This window comes from Pecten maximus, chromosome 6 (assembly GCF_902652985.1).
Source record: "Pecten maximus chromosome 6, xPecMax1.1, whole genome shotgun sequence".
Taxonomy (NCBI): Eukaryota; Metazoa; Mollusca; class Bivalvia; order Pectinida; family Pectinidae; genus Pecten; species Pecten maximus.
Window position 1 is genome coordinate 40,926,919 of NC_047020.1, and position 17,672 is coordinate 40,944,590.

The 17,672-nt window shown below is 35.4% G+C and overlaps 2 protein-coding genes across 2 annotated transcripts in view; one reads left to right on the forward strand and one right to left on the reverse strand.

The window, feature by feature from the left end:
• LOC117329794 (CD109 antigen-like) overlaps nucleotides 1–15,297 on the forward strand; it is a 35,634-nt gene extending 20,337 nt beyond the window's left edge. Inside the window, exons 18-35 of the mRNA XM_033887943.1 lie at nucleotides 2,899–3,043; nucleotides 4,432–4,549; nucleotides 5,203–5,316; nucleotides 6,039–6,140; nucleotides 6,376–6,504; nucleotides 6,955–7,093; nucleotides 7,473–7,649; nucleotides 8,603–8,841; nucleotides 9,208–9,282; nucleotides 9,671–9,848; nucleotides 10,696–10,910; nucleotides 11,312–11,461; nucleotides 11,926–11,988; nucleotides 12,110–12,219; nucleotides 12,914–13,061; nucleotides 13,982–14,084; nucleotides 14,743–14,825; nucleotides 15,174–15,297. Of these exons, the coding sequence (XP_033743834.1) occupies nucleotides 2,899–3,043; nucleotides 4,432–4,549; nucleotides 5,203–5,316; nucleotides 6,039–6,140; nucleotides 6,376–6,504; nucleotides 6,955–7,093; nucleotides 7,473–7,649; nucleotides 8,603–8,841; nucleotides 9,208–9,282; nucleotides 9,671–9,848; nucleotides 10,696–10,910; nucleotides 11,312–11,461; nucleotides 11,926–11,988; nucleotides 12,110–12,219; nucleotides 12,914–13,061; nucleotides 13,982–14,084; nucleotides 14,743–14,825; nucleotides 15,174–15,185 (2,300 nt within the window). The 3' untranslated portion in view covers nucleotides 15,186–15,297. The remainder of the gene's footprint in view (nucleotides 1–2,898; nucleotides 3,044–4,431; nucleotides 4,550–5,202; nucleotides 5,317–6,038; nucleotides 6,141–6,375; nucleotides 6,505–6,954; nucleotides 7,094–7,472; nucleotides 7,650–8,602; nucleotides 8,842–9,207; nucleotides 9,283–9,670; nucleotides 9,849–10,695; nucleotides 10,911–11,311; nucleotides 11,462–11,925; nucleotides 11,989–12,109; nucleotides 12,220–12,913; nucleotides 13,062–13,981; nucleotides 14,085–14,742; nucleotides 14,826–15,173) is intronic.
• A 1,013-nt stretch (nucleotides 15,298–16,310) lies between these two features.
• Nucleotides 16,311–17,424, reverse strand: LOC117330187 (neuroglobin-like). The gene is made up of 2 exons (XM_033888410.1): nucleotides 17,266–17,424; nucleotides 16,311–16,910 (listed from the first exon to the last, which is right to left on the reverse strand). Exons 1-2 carry the CDS (start codon nucleotides 17,422–17,424, stop codon nucleotides 16,311–16,313), a joined length of 759 nt encoding a protein of 252 aa, XP_033744301.1.
• Nucleotides 17,425–17,672: the final 248 nt, after the last annotated feature.

A 17,672-nucleotide genomic window follows, 5' to 3' on the forward strand; every position in this document is an offset into this window, starting at 1 on the left:
GTAGTAACACATTTATTCTGATCTAAGCGTATAGTTGAAAAAGACTTCGATTGTTGAATCAAACTGGGCCGTCTTAGGTTGACTACAATTTGGGACACTAATAACTTGGCCAGCCAGTTACATGCGCTATATCAACGTGGTAACTTTTATTTGTTTCAAGACCTCACAACCTTTCCTACCTTTCCTCCGTTTGGCAATATGGCTACTGCAGTGCCTGGGCAAGGTTCGACAGGACCCTCTGTGTTGAAAGAGGTTGCGACAATTCGCTCCAAGTTTCCAGAAACGTGGCTATGGCTTAATAATACTGTTAGGTAATTTTTGTTTCATACAAAACGTTTTTGCCATTATAACACAACGGTGGCTTTGGTTATCGTCCGTCAGGTTCAACTCATTTATTCAGAGCGAGAGAATGCAGTTTTTTTCCTAATACCACATTAGCAAACAATCACGCGAGGTCCCGTCTTAGTTAGATCACGCTTTGCACGATTAAATCACTTGATAGCTGGACAGGCTGGAAACATTACAAGTTGATATTTTCAGTGGATTCCATTTTTTGCTATTTTTGAGTATGGGCTAAGTCATGGAATATGATCAATTGAATATCAATTTATAAGAAAACTATAACCATAGACAATGATTTATACAATATGTACTGATAAGATGGCGTCGGAGAGAATGGGTATGGCAGAGTAATCACCAGGGTGCTGACATCATATTGGCTAAGTAATATTGGGAATATTCTGTCCATGCCACAGGTGGAATATATTCCCAGAAATATAGTTCTGACTCAATACGCAATTTCCGTGTTCTGACTTGCGCTTTCCGCGGGAGTTATCTCCCCTGAAATCCAACCATCTTTTGTAGGGAGAAGTAGCGCCAACACGGGGTGTAGGACTACCATAAACTGGCGTTTACCGGCAAATTCGCGGTTTGCTATAATATTTACCCATCATTTGCAATATTGTTTTGTGGACCGGGTTATCAAGATGAAATTATCGATATTGTTTAACTCTCTGTGCGTAAGATGTCTTTAACTTCATCTAAAGTAAAACTGTTAAGCAAGTCTGAAATGCATCAAGCTAATATTTTTCACTTCTACTGAACCCCTGCATCCGGTATTCACAGTATATAAACTATTGTTTTGGCCCTACCAAGTGGCAAATCGGAAGTGTATTTTATCTCCTTTTGAAGAGCTCTCAAAGGGAGACTGACTCGAATATTGCCTTTTAAACTATTCGGTATAAAATGAAACAGATATGTTAAGTCATTAGACCGTATTATTTAATTCAGTTATTGCGCAAATAGAAGGATAGGGCGTCTTTAACACTCATTTTGAAAGATTTTATTTGAGCTTTCTATTTATAAGCCCTTTATGTTTTCATCTGCTTTCTGCTTTTGGCGCTTGTGCACAAATGACTATCATACATTATCAAATACCAAACAGATCAACCTTTTAAACCTGTTATACTTCATTAAAATGAAAGATATATCAAATGGATAATGGTCCGTTGATTAGATCAATATCACCACTATGACGTTAAAGATTACTTGTTTACCTGTAGCTGCATAGGTACAATAGATAACTTAGCTATAATATAAAAAAGTACAACGGCAGTCTTTTTGTTTGACACTTTAATAAAACTTTAAAACTGAACCGATAGTCTTTCCGACCTAATACAGACAGTTAAACATCTAGGGAAGAGGGCGTTGCATAAGTTGAAATAACTTGTAACCAATCCCTTTGTCTTGTTATTTGACAATAAGATACAATGTCTGTTAAAACTAAAAAAGTATATAAACCATAACTATAAACAAAATGTTAACATCCTTCTCTTCTGAAAGATTAGAGTTGACTTCTGCTGTCCCCCTGTCATTTGCTACCCTAGGGTGATTCCATCATGCGCTTATCATTGTATTTAGTAGGAATGCTAGATGTTCTATTTGTTCTAAGATCCCACGACGGCGGTTCTTGACATTTCCCCAGCTCTTACCGGAATACCTTCAGCCGACGCTGGTATGGCTAGCGGTGCGTACTCTGGTGGTATATTGGGGTCATCTGAGCTTAAGGAAATGTAGACAATTCGCAACAATATCCCAGAAACATGGCTCTGACTAAATAAAACCGTCGTGTAAAACTTTTTTTTTTTCTAGGAAATTGATATACAAATGTACGTTAAAATTTCTAGACGACAAAAAAAAAACAATCGTAGCTAATTCATACAGCCGAGAATCGAATGGTGCTTTTGTTGAGACAATCTATTTATAGCAAAAGTCGTCCTGAGGACTGAATGTCTTTATATCATAACTGTAGTGGTTCTGTTTTTCTTTCTATCACTTCGGTGTAAACAAAAAAGACCTTGTATGCACTTTTCTCATTACACGCCTTTGTCAATAATCTCTCTGCATACTTTCATACTTTTGAAGATTTTCTGTGATCCGTGGATTAGGCGTTGAACAGTGGAAAGACATATACTATATCTCAATTCTCTCTACGTTAAATTTCACTCGGCTGCAAACTTAAAAGATCACTCAATAAATTGCATTGCTAGTACTAGGGTTCTATTGAAACCGAAAACATTGCAGTTCAGACCTAATATAAGCAGTTACAATTGCGAAAAGAGTAGTATCGACACTTGCCTACTTCCAAAGACAAATGTACCACGGGTATCAGAACCCCCCGGATTCATCCCCCTCGGGTGATTCCGGAATCCACCAAACCAGCCGTATAGTAACGACTGATAGCAACACTTCATATGTCGATGATATGATGACTTTTAGTGGATGTATACCTTGCTGAACCGAAAACGTGTTTGTTTGAAAAAAGTGATACAATTTTGTCTCTGTTCTTTTAACTTTAAGTACCCTAGTAGGATTGCTAAATGTTTTATTTCTTTTAAGACGCGTATCCCACAGCGGCTCCTGGTGTTGCGGCAAACGGTTTCCCAACTGCTGCCGGAATGTTTGGATCATCTTTGCTTAAAGAAGTGGAGACAATTCGCTCCAATTTCCCTGAAACGTGGCTCTGGCTCAATAAATCTGTCGGGTAACTTTTGCTGACAATTAATACGTAATAACATTTTATCGATAAATTTATAGCTATACCAACGAAATGTGCTAACTAAATATAGCCTGATCACGAATAAATATGTTAGAAGGCAGAATAATTAATATGTATCCTTCATGGCTGTGTTACTCCTTGTTGAAAGGGTTTTGTTTTGTTTTCACTTTTCCCGCTTTTGCTTCTATATATAATTGGACTAGTTTTGGTTATTGTTTTGGGATTTTGTGACATTGTAAATAACTGTGGCTTTTTGCTATCTGTTACTAAGCCGCTTATAATAAACAATAAGAGAGAAAACCGTGACATTTTTCGGAAATCGTGTACTAGTGAATATACATCGTGGATGGCGAACGCGCTATCCAGTACGTCGTACGGCAACCGAAAATTAGTAAATTTCTTAGATTACTGTCTACTATTGGATTAGTTCTTGGACTTCATTAATGAAATTCCGACCGACAATCTCTAACGTTGCACTTATGATGTCAAACTATGAATGATGTAAACGTGAATCTATTGCTAATTTCGAGAAAAAAAACAGTGGATTTTGTGGGGCGAAAAAGTGAAAAAAGTGCCGTTTTACTTTAACAAAACGGCGTCATTTTTCAGGTCGAAAAGTGCCATTCAGAAGTCAAAAGTTAAAAAAAAAAACTTCCAGCATATAACTGATAGAAATCAAATGACAGAATCAGCGTAATTTTAAGTCATTTTTATCATTAGGTAGGTATGAGGAGAATATTACACTTTTCGTTTTGATGTTTCGAAGTGATAACAAATTCCAACAGTGTTGAACAAATGTATATGGAGATTGCCATCAATCCCCTGCTTTTATTTCATTGACAAGATATGATTTGCGTGTACATTACCTAGCTTTTCCTGGCATCTGTGGATATTTTCGCTTTAAACTATACATCACAACATTTCCCCAGCATTCCCACGATGTTGATATAGTAGATTCTTTTCTCTGTGCTTTTCTAATGCTATGCTTCCTACGTACAGCCTGCATCTTATGTAATATGGCCTGTTCAATGCTATTTGCTTTGTATTTCATCAATAAGTTAACGATTGACTAGATTTTTCAATTATTTGTATATTAAAATAATTCGATGAAAAAATAGGTTTTAGTAAAAATTCGCTCACGCATATGAGGTATACCTACGTTAATTTCCTTTAAAGTGAATATTTAACATTATTTTGAATTTATGGGTTTTGATTCTTAAGAAATTGTATTAAGTCAAAAGTTCCCGGTATCTATGGTGTCTGCGTTTAGATACTTTTAAGGCAACAATTTTCTTCTTTGATCACGTTTTGTTTGTAAATATCTAACAAACGATAATTATATATTGGACATTTCGTTTTTTTTACCTCTGTAGAGCTGACGGTCATGTGAGCATAGCTGCCACAGTTCCAGATACGATTACCTCATGGGTAGCTAGCGCCTTTGCTGTCCACACCCAAAGTGGTTTGGGGATCGCTCCCACAACAACCAAGGTAAGTTTCTGTCAAAACAGATCAGTCAAATATACAGCACGTTATGTTCACGTTAAGATTCTCAATTTTAATCGTTAAAACTTTCACTTTTTTTTTCAAAAAGTTTCAAAACTAAATTCGGAGACTAGTAAACAGGCTATGCTTCTGAAACGTTCGGTGCAAATGCATGGAATTTTCGCGATTTCATCTGATCATGGGAAATAGAAGAAACATTAGATCCTCTAAAAATTACATTCTTCACAGCTAATATTGATCAAGTACAAATGACTCGAAGTTTCATATTCAGCATCTGAAAAATGGCATCCACTCATTAATGTCAAGAAATTGTCTTGTTTGCACATATGTTTTTATTTTCAAGTAGAATGTTTCCGTGGCTGATACCAAATACGGTTTATATCTTGCTTAGTTGATGCAGTCACCTTTCGGCAAACAATAAGGAAAAATGTACCAAAATACAAATGCGTAGGAAATAGCTGTTGGGTTACGGGGAGTATTTAACTGTTATACTGCTTTAATACGAAAAAGGGCTTCTTAAGGCAAAAAGTATGGAAGATGATATTTTCATGATGATGTAATGACAAGCCTCCTTCCATCACCTTACCTATTTCTCCATTCACCAAAACGTACTCATTGGGCGCCTGTATATTTTATAGGTTGAAGCCTTCCGGCCATTCTTTGTCAGCCTGACATTGCCTTACTCCGTTGTAAGGGGAGAGCAGCTTGTATTACAGGCCAATGTGTTCAATTACATGACAATGGATATGGATGTACGTATGTCTTATATTCTTTAGAATCTTTTGTATATAGATCATACGTTCTTTGTTAGCTAACAATTTCCCAACGACAAACATTTTAATATATTGGTAATGTTGGTAATAAAATTTGTTGCAATTTTGAAACGGACCATATTATTCACAATTGTTTTATCTTTTTGACAATTCCTTAGTGATAGCATACGCAATAAACCTTAATTTATTATGAACAAAAATCATTGTGTAATGGGCAATAATTTCAATGGCCCCGAAACAGTGCTTTTTACAAAATTAGATACGGCTTCAGAACGTATCATTATTGTGAAAATGTGAATGCGTCAGTGTTTAAATGTTCCTATTTCATTTGAGTAAATTAGCAATTTTCCGTCTTCAATATCATTTCTATCCCCCTCTACAGGACAAGATTGATTTTGGCAACATTTTCTAAGGAACAGCGTGGCGATCTCTTGGTTGACTTAAAGTTGGGCTTCCTGGGGTCTTTTTCTCTCATGTGTCTTCTCATTATGGAACAATTAAAAGACTTTTGATATTAATTTATCGCTCCAATTGTACCTTGGTTTTCTCTGTTGGTATTCTCATCATTTAAACGCCGAAAGTTTGCTGTCGTAATCTAAATGAATACCAGGAATTATTTCAACGCTAACTAAGTTAACGGCTTTCAATTTCCTTTCGGAATGTTGTATTTAAACATAATTATGCATTTTCTTACATACTAGGTGGTGGTGACGTTAGAAAAGAGCGATGATTTGGTAAATGTCGTGTTTGATACACAAGGCGCCGAGTCGTACGCATCCCAGACAATGAGGAAAACCGTCCATGTTAGTAATAAGTAATATATAGTGTATACCATTTACGTCATTTAAATGTGTTATGTTCAATATATTCATCATGATAACAATGTCATACGATGATAAGCAATATCAATATATCGCTCTTATGCTAACATCATTTAAATGTATCAAAATAATCATTTTAACTATGTTTCTTTTCTTTGATATTTAACAAACGAATGATCTCCGGAAGCATTCAGGTCAACCTCTTTTATCTTGTTAGGTTACGGCCGGTGGATCAAAGTCTGTGTTCTTCCCCGTGGTTCCTTCCGGCCTGGGATCTGCCAGCATCAATGTGAAAGCCCAGTCCACCTTGGCCGCAGACGCCGTTAGACGGCAGCTCCTGATCGAGGTTAGATGTTCATATTTTCAGGTTTTTGTCCTATTCTAGGTTTTAGTAGCCTATTTGCTAAGATGATCGATACGAAAATTTATTTTATTTTGTATCTTTTGTACAATAAAAATGGAAACGAGCAAAACAATGTAAAATGTTTTATAGTAGTTTTCTTTTTCTTGTTGACTAATGGGCGTATTCAGCATCATGGCATTTATATAGTCACATGTAGCATACTGTATAGCTGATAATATTAGCGGGGTATTCAATTTCGCTTACCTCACGGTCATTGAATATGATGCCTAAATAACTACCTCGCAAATATTTGTACTGTGCGTTATAATCCCTATGGTGGTATATTACATGTGCTCATATGTTTAAATTGAAAGTAAGCAAGACCAGTTTTGCTGGTGTATTTGCTAAAATCCGATGTAACCAAAAGATGTGTTATATTTGTATCTTAATTAGCCTGAAGGTGTTCCGAAAGAGTACAACATACCGATGCTTATTGACCTGAAACATAAAATCCACTTTGCGGAGACTGTTGATGTCACGATGCCGGCGGGAGTTGTCGCCGGGTCACAGAGAGTGCGTGTCTCGGCCATTGGTAAGTTTTCCGCTATTTGAAATAAACAATGAATAAATGAATAGATAACTAAATAAATAAATAAAACGAGGCAAAATATAAACAAAATTTAGACCTTAAGAAGAGACCCCTTTAAAATAATACAAGGAAACGTATGTCATATGTTACGCAGGGGTAAGCGTCTTCTGCCTCATCCACGATACCTGCCATTTATAATATCTACTGTGTCACATTTTCAGAACGAGAGAACCAGTATGGTGATTACTGAACGAAAAGGTAGTTCAAAATCGGTTTTAATGACAAAACATATAAACGTACTCGAGTGATTCTAACAATACAAATATGTGAAGATATAAAAGTTCTTCCCATTTACGAATACGTGCTACTCTATTGCCATCAGGTGATTTAATGGGACCAACGATCAATGGATTGGATAAGCTTCTGCGCATGCCGACCGGATGTGGAGAACAGACGATGCTGGGTTTCGCGCCTGATGTGTTTGTTACAAACTATCTCACCGATACGCACCAGTTGACATCAAGCGTCGAAGACAAAGCGATCAGCTTCATGGAGAAAGGTTTCATTGTTTAATGTCAATGTCAATCATGTACATCTTTTAAATGTCCCGTTCTCAGATATTACTATATAAACTGCACACCTAACGTATTCTTATGTTTATCGATCAATTATCAAAAAAGAAGTATTACGCTTTAAATTTCTGTTCAATATTCATTCAGTAAACTTAAGCCTTTATGCCTTTCAATTTTACATCTGATACATCAAAACCTATCATCATATAATAATATATTTATATTATCATGAATGTGCTGTCATCAAAATCTAGCGTTCAATCATTCGAAAAGATCAATAATTTCTTCTACTTCTTATGAAGCCATCTATTTAAGTTATATTGGTTGATTGCTCTGTGTTGAAATAATAAATTTCATATAACTAAATAAGGAGAGCTCTTATACCTCTAATATTTTTTCACAAGTTGGTACTAATATACTCTATACAAATTTCATTCTTCTATAGCTCAATATTTCAGAAACAAAGAGTCCCTTTTCCTTCTAAACACTGAATTTATAATTCAAACCAATTTATGTAAAGGTTGTTTTCATCGTTGATTAAAATATTTGCGGTTTTATCAGAAGCAAATACTATAAACCTAAGGGGCCGCGGTGGCCGAGTGGTTAAGGTCTCCCGACACTTTATCACTAGCTCTCCACCTCTGGGTTGCGAGTTCGAAACCTACGTGGGGCAGTTGCCAGGTGCTGACCGTAGGCCGGTGGTTTTTCTCCGGGTACTCCGGCTTTCCTCTACCTCCAAAACCTGGCACGTCCTTAAATGACCCTGGCTGTTAATAGGACGTTAAACAAAAACAAACAAACAAACTATAAACCTATATTTTACGATGCTATTCTCTCCCTGAAAATTGAGGAACATTTCTTTTAAACAGCCTTACTTCATTTATTATACAATTTGTTTGAACATAAACGTGATTACACATTTGGATATCATTGCTTGAAGGATACCAACGAGAACTGACTTACCAACACACGGACGGGTCATTCAGTGCGTTTGGAGACCAAGATCCTTCAGGTAGCATGTGGTTGACGGCCTTTGTGGCTAAGTCATTCCACCAGGCAAAACGTCATATCTTTATCGACGACGAAACTGTAACAAGAGCTATTGATTGGATGATAAACCGCCAGGCTGCCAATGGTTCATTCCCCGAGCCTGGCCGTATTATTCATAAAAATATGCAGGTATGTCGTATGATGACGTAACCACATCTGGAGATGCTCTGTTATTGAAATTAATAAAGAAGTACAAAATTGATCCCAATTATGTTACAAATGCGATACCCTTTATCAAGCAGCTATTTAAAAATAGAAAATCTCGCGCTTACATTGTTGGTCCACACATAATGTAAAAGTCTAATTGTTTTCATTTGTTCGAGATTGTTATTAAATATGCATGAAAATTTTCTGAGTGATATGATTTGTCTACTTTTCTCAAATTAACGCAATCCTTGAAACGAGCGAAAAAATAGAGCTAATTGAGAACTAATCCTTTACAATAACAATACTTTTCATAAAAACACTCAATTATTTCATCTGTCTCATATTTAGGGTGGGTCCGCTTCTGGAGCCTCTTTGACCGCCTTCGTTCTTATTGCCTTAATGGAGAACAATGACTTGCAAGGTGTAAGTAATATCTAAGTAGAATGCCTGGCACATATACAAATGTATGTGTCCCGTAATATAACATAGAGTATAAACGTATATATTTTAGCGGTAAGACTATTAACTGTTTGCACTCGAAGAATGCCGTTAAATTACAATTGCGTTAATTGTAAGTTCTGTATATTGTTTTCTACGACAAGTATTATGAATGCGCCAATTCAACATCTCGTTAATCTGTTTGAATTCAATTATGCGTCAATTATGTGACCGAATCTTTATAGTATGTAGGTTTTTTTTAACCATTTGGTCCATATGGATGCATTTGAAATCGCATAGAACAATGTGTTAGGATGAAAAATTATAAATTCTGAATGCTACATTTGGACCGGTATTTTTTTTTTCTAAACAGGGGGTGCACCTTAGGATCCAATCAGCTGCCAATAAGGCGAAGTCGTACCTAGAGGGAGAAGTGGTGCATATGACTGACACCTATGGCCTAGCGATTTGCACTTACGCTTTAACATTAGCACAAAGCTCAGCCTCTGGATCAGTCTTCCACAAGCTCATGGCATCTGCAATCAGAAAAGGTTTGTGGTCAATTGACTAAACTTTTAATTATATAGAGAACCTGATATCTTATATGGTCATGCATGCCTGAAATTATTTCGTTTTGACAGTGAGTTGTTTCTAGGAAAGCGATGATTTGTTAACGTACACGCGAAAATGAAACTTGAATTTAGATTTTTTTCTTCGAATTTTTCTTCTATCCCCCTCTGTAAGGTAATAAATTCGCCAGGTCTCCAAGTGACTGTTATTGTACCACATATATACAACGAATCGTAGATATCTTGAATGTTCTTTTATTATGGCACTATATAACCAAAACATAAGGTACAGACAGACATTATTGCAAAATTAACAATATGTTTATTTTGCATTCGTTCAATAAGGCGTGATAATGTGATCGTGTTGGAGTGTCCTCTCCAATTGGCCTTTTGTTAGCATATTGCTATTGATGTCAGTGAGGTGGCATTAGGTAGTGATCAATAATTGTTGAATAAGCAACGTTGCTGTGAATCTGTCAATACTATGCTCATTGAAATTGATTTACGTCATCTGGTGACAATCATAAAACTTTCCAACAGTTCTCGTCAAATGCCATGACTAAGTTTTCCCCCGTCAACAGTTGGCGTTTATAAGATGTTTATAATGGAAATTTGGATATCAGGAACAATCCCTATGCTATCGAACTAACTGTGACATGAAAACAATTTTGGATGGTGAAGCAGGAATGGTACCATCTAGAAAAGGAAATCTACATGTAAAACGTAGCAAATGACACACATTCTATTTCAGAACTTGCAATTTATTCAACCAGAAAACGACAGTATTAGATATGATGCATCACTAGACTTACAACAATGTTTTTCACAGATGGTATGACTCACTGGCACGAACCAGAATCAGCCAGGCCAACATCAAGTCATTACTGGTCACCACCCCATCAACAGTCCAAGCCTGTTGACATTGAAATGACCTCATACGGCCTCATGGTCTTTGCTCAAAACAGTCAGTTTTCAGAAGGTATCCCTTTCATGAAATGGATTACAAAGCAAAGAAATCCAAACGGTGGATTTTCATCTACCCAGGTGAGCATCTACCCATATCAGGAAGGAAACTGCAGTTGAATTTTAATTTTGACAGCAAGAGCAGAATAATTAGATAATGATTGTTTGTATCAGATGAAGGTGAAAGTATTTTGTTATGTGAATAGAAACAATTGGTTCTATTTTATAATATTATTTAAAAATCATCCAATATTCAAAATTTAAAAGCTGATTAAATACTTTGTTAAGTGTCCCCTCTCCTGTACCTTAACATTTATTTAGGTCCTTTTTGCAGATTTCAATGTGCTATTCCCTATTTTTTTTTTACATTTCGATGTGTTATAACCTACATTCACTGTTCAATGTGCTATTCCCTATATTCACAGTTCAAATTAGGATATCCTTAATTGTCCGTGCTGCTATTCTGTGATTTTTAAAATTAGGACACTGTTGTGGCACTACAAGCTCTGTCCGAATTCTCCCGTATTGGTTATTCTGATCACTTCGACATGCAAATCGGAATCACAGCTGGACAAGTAACACACATGTTTAATGTTACCAGACAGAATGCGTTAGTTCTTCAATCGTTAGAAGTAAGTATTTTTTTATTTTTGTTTACCAAAGAAATAAAAATAAAATTATATATCTTCATGCAGTGCTCTGGTCTCTTTCATATTTAAGTCATCAAATAAACACAGATAACAGAAATGCAAAGATTTTATATGGAAACCTAACGTATGTATATTTTGTGCAATATTAGTGCTATTTCGTCCGAATTAGTACTGATAATGTTATCTAATTCTTCCAAATATGAAAAAAAGTTCTTTTTCCCTCTGGAAAAGATATTTGGTATTTCGTTATGTCATATATTTGTCACACGATGTATCACAGCCAGTTAATTTTTCATTTACATGTTATCTGAGAATGCAAATTGAGACTGTAAAACGTTCTGTCTAGAGAGAACAACTTTATCACTAGGAGCTGTTTATAGGGTTTTTCAAGCAGAGATGAAACATCCTAACATGCGTAAAATAAATTGATGTTTTTGTTCCTTCAGCTGCCATCTGTACCAAGTCAAGTTGCTGTTACAGGATCCGGAAGTGGAATGGGCCTCGTCGAGGTTTGTTAGTTGATAACGTATAAAATAACAACTAAATGCTAAGAATTCTATTGAAAATAAGTGACCACTTTCACCGTTAAGTCCCCTTAAACATTGTCACATGCAGTAACATTTATTCTAGGTATCTGTGTTCTTCAACGTTGAGCAAGACGTAGAGGAACCGTCATTTGAAGTTGATGTTACGATTATTGAGGAAACGATCAACTCTCTGAAGGTCCGCTCTTGTACTAAGTAAGAAGTTTTTTAAATATTCGTTTTAGTTTTAGAAGTTATAATTAGTAAATACAATCGTTTATTTCAAATACTGTAAATCATGGATGGTTACATTTTTTCTTCTTCTAAAAGTATAAACCTAGAAGGAAAGAATATTTGCGGAATTCGGTAAACACATCCATTACGTGTCCGTCATTTTCGTTTTATTGCATGACATTTTCGAGATTTTATTCCTTATATGAAGTACAAAAAACATTTTCCCTTTTCCAATATCAATGTTTACACTTGGAAGAACAAAAATGTATCTTAAATGGTAAACAATTGTATACAAACTGGTTATTTTGGAGGTAATACTTGTTGACATTTGCTCTTGGTACTAAGTTTATACTTGAATCGAATACATACAAATTGCTTGTGCTGAACATTTTGTTGTCAGTAGATATTTGTCAGTGAATATTATTTCATTATGTGTTATTGATTCGCAAAAACCTTTATAGGACTCCGACATTAAGCCAGTGTATAAACACTTTTGTGAAAGGCTTATTTTTACAATAGTATTTGTTTCGAATCATTAAATATCGGATGCGTATGTCCGAATGGTAAGAACTCACAAGTGAGAGAAACACCATTACCATTTGAATAAAATCGCCATTGAAATGTACATCTACATCCGGTTGGCGTGTGATGATTGCCTCCAGCATTTTTATGACAGGTGGCTGAAAACTGGGGCTAGCGGTATGGCCGTGCAGGAAATTGGTGTACCAACCGGTTTCACTGCAGACCTCGAGAGCATAGACAAATTGCCATCTCTGAAGAAAATCGAGACGGAGAGCCGCAAGGTCATTTTGTACTTCGACGAGGTAGGTATCATTTACGGACTTATCATGGAATGATATACATCATGTATACAGTTTCGTGTAGAAACCAAAATACCAGAAGAATTTCTTTGCATTCATAGGGGCCACTATTCTAATTGAGTCATAGTGGCATCTTGACTCGGTAGATCAGCGTTCTTTTGACGTTTGTTCCTGGATTGTATATCGTGAGGCACCGTAATGCGCAAACATTTAGGTTGTTTCATAAATGACGCCAGTACTAACGTTTTAGAAATTTCAAAATTAGATATTCGCTCTAATAATTGTATTGTACAAATTTTAAATGATGTTATTGAAGGAATGATTTATGACGATATAGATTAATTTCGGACTACGCGAATTATCAATCAATACGAAATATCTTTTAATATGGGTTTAGCAACATTTCTGGCTTCGATAGTAGTATAATTAGAGGAGAAAAGGGATTATCTTTAGAAAATTCACTTGGTTATGTAGATGGCACGTTACCTGCATACTTATAATGGATTAGAAAATCGATCTCCGGCATTCATCGTAGTTTAACCATCGATTTGTCATTAATGTGCATTTATAGTAGATAGCATGCATATGAAGGTAATACAATATCACGTGTCCGTAATTTTGGCTTTAGACGTCATATGAAAACAGTCCAATGACCATGGTTTTGTTTCATTTTTCCTTTGCTTTTTTGGAAATTTTACAAAATAAATTGACTTAATTTTCTTTCTTTTTTTTCATTTTGTTTTTGTCTTGTTTTGTTTTTGTTTAGGAAGCGGACGATTGCTTTATATTCTTCCCTCAAATAACTATTTGTATTCGTTTAAATAATCCGAATATAGTAATAGCATGTTCGTATTGTTCAATGATATTTTGTCGAAGTTCTTGTGATAAATGTTTATGGTATGTCTCCATTTCTATTGATGTAGATTACACCAACCCCCCTATGTGTTACTATGGACGCCTTCAGGACGGACCAGGTCGCTAAGTCGCAGCCAGCTCCTATCAGGGTCTACGACTACTACGAACCAAGTAAGATACAGTCGACTGTAAACATTCTGTAAGAATGCTGTAAACATACTGTAGGAATGCTAAATATGGTCTGTGTAAAATATTATATCGATCACTTGTTTTTCGCGAGTACTTATTATCGCGATTTGTTTTTATAAAACAAGGAACTATCTGTGACAGAAAAAATACATCAATATTACCTGTTCTTCTGACCGCTGTAATTTTTATAACAAAGTGTAGAATTGTTTGTTTTGTTTTTTTCATTATTGGTTAAATCAGTAACAATGTTTGTAAGATGTACCTTATTCAATTTTTTTACGATTTAAATGCTTCCTAGTGGTGTTATCGGAATAGAAATACCGAACTGTTGAATTGGTTATATCGAAGAAGTTTTTATTATTTCTTCATAAGATGCTCATCCTGCAAAAACTTACCTGAAAGTAAAAACATTTTGTATGAAAAGTCACTTAGTAAAGTAGGTAAATATTAATTTAAATAATGTTCCAATCGGGATTCATCGTAACTTTCCGTCAAAGATTCGTTTACGGCAAATACCGACGGTTCCCGGTTGACGAGTGTCGGACAGAGAATCGGCTATCATGGAAGTTAGCATATCGTTTCAACAAACGACTTTTATTTAAATCATTTCAATGCTCCGTTTATTTTTCTTTCAAAACAGCTAACCAAGTGACAAAGTTCTACCAATCAACGGTGCTGAAGAACTCCGGTGTCTGTGACGTTTGTCAGGAATGTGGATGCCCAGTAAGTAACAAAAATCGTGAAAATGCTCAGTTATTAGATATAGCAGTAAATACTTAATTATGTTTATGTTAAGAAATAAATGTCTTGTATGATGCTGATAATTTCGCTGTGAAATTGAACAATCAAGTAGCTTCATTTCAGGCAAAGATATTGGCAAATCCACGAACTTGAAAAACGTTTCCTCTCGATTGATCCTTGATTTATCTGTCGAGCTTTTGAAAATGTTTCGAAAATCCGAAAAAATGCAACTAACTAAATTTAGAATAATCTTTATTCAAATAGTTCTTGTACAATTTCAAATAAAATAGAAATATCGGTGTGAAGTAACAATAATATTTTGTTTTTCAGGGACAGCATTAAACTGGAGCATGTAAATAGGTTGAAGTTTGTTGATCTTGAACTTTTTTTATATCTCGCATATATGTCCATTTTATATTGTTCTCTCTCTGTGAATAAAATCATGATTTGTCAATATTTTTGTATTATTATTTTACAGTACATACTGCAAAATCAGATATTTGCGTGGGGTTCAAATTTCGAAGTTTTCGTGAAAATATTGGTGACAGTATATCAATATATATTTCACCACTGCTCTAACGTAATAATGGAGATCAAATGTGATAATAGTTTTCAGTAAGCATTCGTTATCAATTTGCGGGTTAAGAGTTTTGATAAAATCAACTTACATAAAATAACCACGAAAAATAATTATTTCACAGTATATGTTGAATCAGAGGTAATTATGATGACAGATTCATGCCTCACGAAATATCAAATGCAGACAATATTTTAACGAACATGTTGGGTTTGTTCATTTTAGATCAGGTGAAAACTAAAACAATACGCCTATGATCAGGTTACAGTTTATGCGAGGGGTATGTTATACTAGTATCCTGTTTATACCACAAATACAGCAAAGTAATTAAGGATATCCAGAAAAATGATATTGAAAGTACCCGTTCAACTTCAGCAACTTTAACAAGATACTTGGATATTCCTTTAATTATAGCAATAAAATACAGGATTCTGGGGTATCCAACGAAATTTAATTATCATTTATATTAAGATATCGTCACTCCACTCACTCTAATTTACTCTATATCTACAATAGCAGTTTTGTTGATGATTAAACTTTTCACATTTTTTCCAAATATGAAGCAAACAGGCAAAGAGAATGTATTTTTATGGAAATATTGAAATGGACTATAATTCCTCCATCGTTGAAATTTTGAAACGGGCTGTAATTCTCCAAGTATTGATAATTTATATCGAACGACCACCGACCTCTTATGAGTAGTCTAATAAAGTTATTCCTGAGAATTCGAAAACAAACGTACGGGAATACCTATGAAAAGTCAGGCAAAAAATGTTCTGGTTTCATAAACGAGCTTTCAACGTGTGTTGTATTAATGAAAATTGGTATCCATTGAACGATAGATTAGTCAGAAATTGTTTTAAAATCACTTTAGAAGGATATGAAACATATTAACTATTCACTCCAATGAATTCTGTTTCTTCAATATTGCTCTTTTCAATCCTTTGGCTATTAGCTAAGGCTTCTGAATGCCCTGCTTTCAGGTTGCCCATTATGAATTCAAATATAGTTGCCCATGCCTGGCTAGTCTCGTCATTAAACTTTTCTTGCAATTCTTCGTGCCACGTATACATCATAGCCTCAGTAAAGACGTCGAAATACTCGTTCTTGAAACCGGTGAACTTGATGTGATTTCTTCCAAGTCCAAAAAGCAATGGCGTTAATACTGCTTCAATGTCATCAATGTTATCCACCGCCGCACCGACGGCCTGCATGAATCTTGAGGCATGTCCTTTGAAATTGGAGTCGCGTAACAGATCTTCCCCTTCCACGTCCCTACACGGGAACAGTTGTTTGACATGAGGATGGAGTTGAAATATCCTAAGAAAAACCTTCACACCATGTCCTGTTATATTGCTGCACATCATTTTCCATGTTTTCTTTATGATGCGCTTTTGTTTATCTGTCACAAAATTCTTCTTTGCCGTTGAAACACTGGGTTTGCTTGCAACTTTCATAGAATGTGCACATCCCATAATTCCACTTTCAACCTACAAAGAACTGTACAACTTTAAAAAGAATTTAACGCATACAGTGTATTTATAGATATATATGAATATGAAGCATTTATATGAAACAACACGATACCGCAATTTATTCCTTCTCATTAATGATCAGAAAGGAAACAAGGAAAAATAAATTATAAACAGCATGCATGAGGTATTTTTTGTCGAGTGGTTGAATCAATATCTACTTTTGGATATTGATTTTTTTTTTTTTTTTTTTTTTTTAAGAACGTGGAATACAAGATATGCATATGGTCTGAACCGATGCCACCATTAAAAGAGAAAAACGATATATACTTTACATCTTTATATACTTCTGGTGATGTAAGTAATTATATACCTTGCGTTCCTTTATAAATCGGGTTCGTACCAGTTGCACCGGTACGAATATGCTGTACTCGTAATGGAACAGGGCGTACCAGCAGATCCGGACCGGTTTACGGGGTTTGTTTCCTGAAACGTACCACTTGAATCCAAAATGGCGGAACTGTGATGTCATGTTTCATTCGTTATACTAATGTACGTTTTGTTAAAAACGAGACGAGGGGTCTTCATTTGCAATGATTTTGTATAAATCATGCGTGTTATAGTCAAACCAGAATGACCTGTCGCGTTGACCTTTTCGTGGAATATTAAAAGTGGGTAGTTCCATTTGTGCACAGGTGTGTTAACAAAACATATTGATTAGGAATACTACTGTGTCAAGCAGGGTGCTGTTTTGGACCATCCGTTTTTGTTACAATTTCA

Excerpts from the sequence above, each read along its gene's own strand:
- LOC117330187 (XM_033888410.1), bottom strand. The coding sequence starts at position 17,424 with ATGACATCACAGTTCCGCCATTTTGGATTCAAGTGGTACGTTTCAGGA. Across the intron at positions 16,911-17,265 it reads GATTTATAAAGGAACGCAAG|GTTGAAAGTGGAATTATGGG; the intron begins GTATATAATTAC and ends AGTTCTTTGTAG.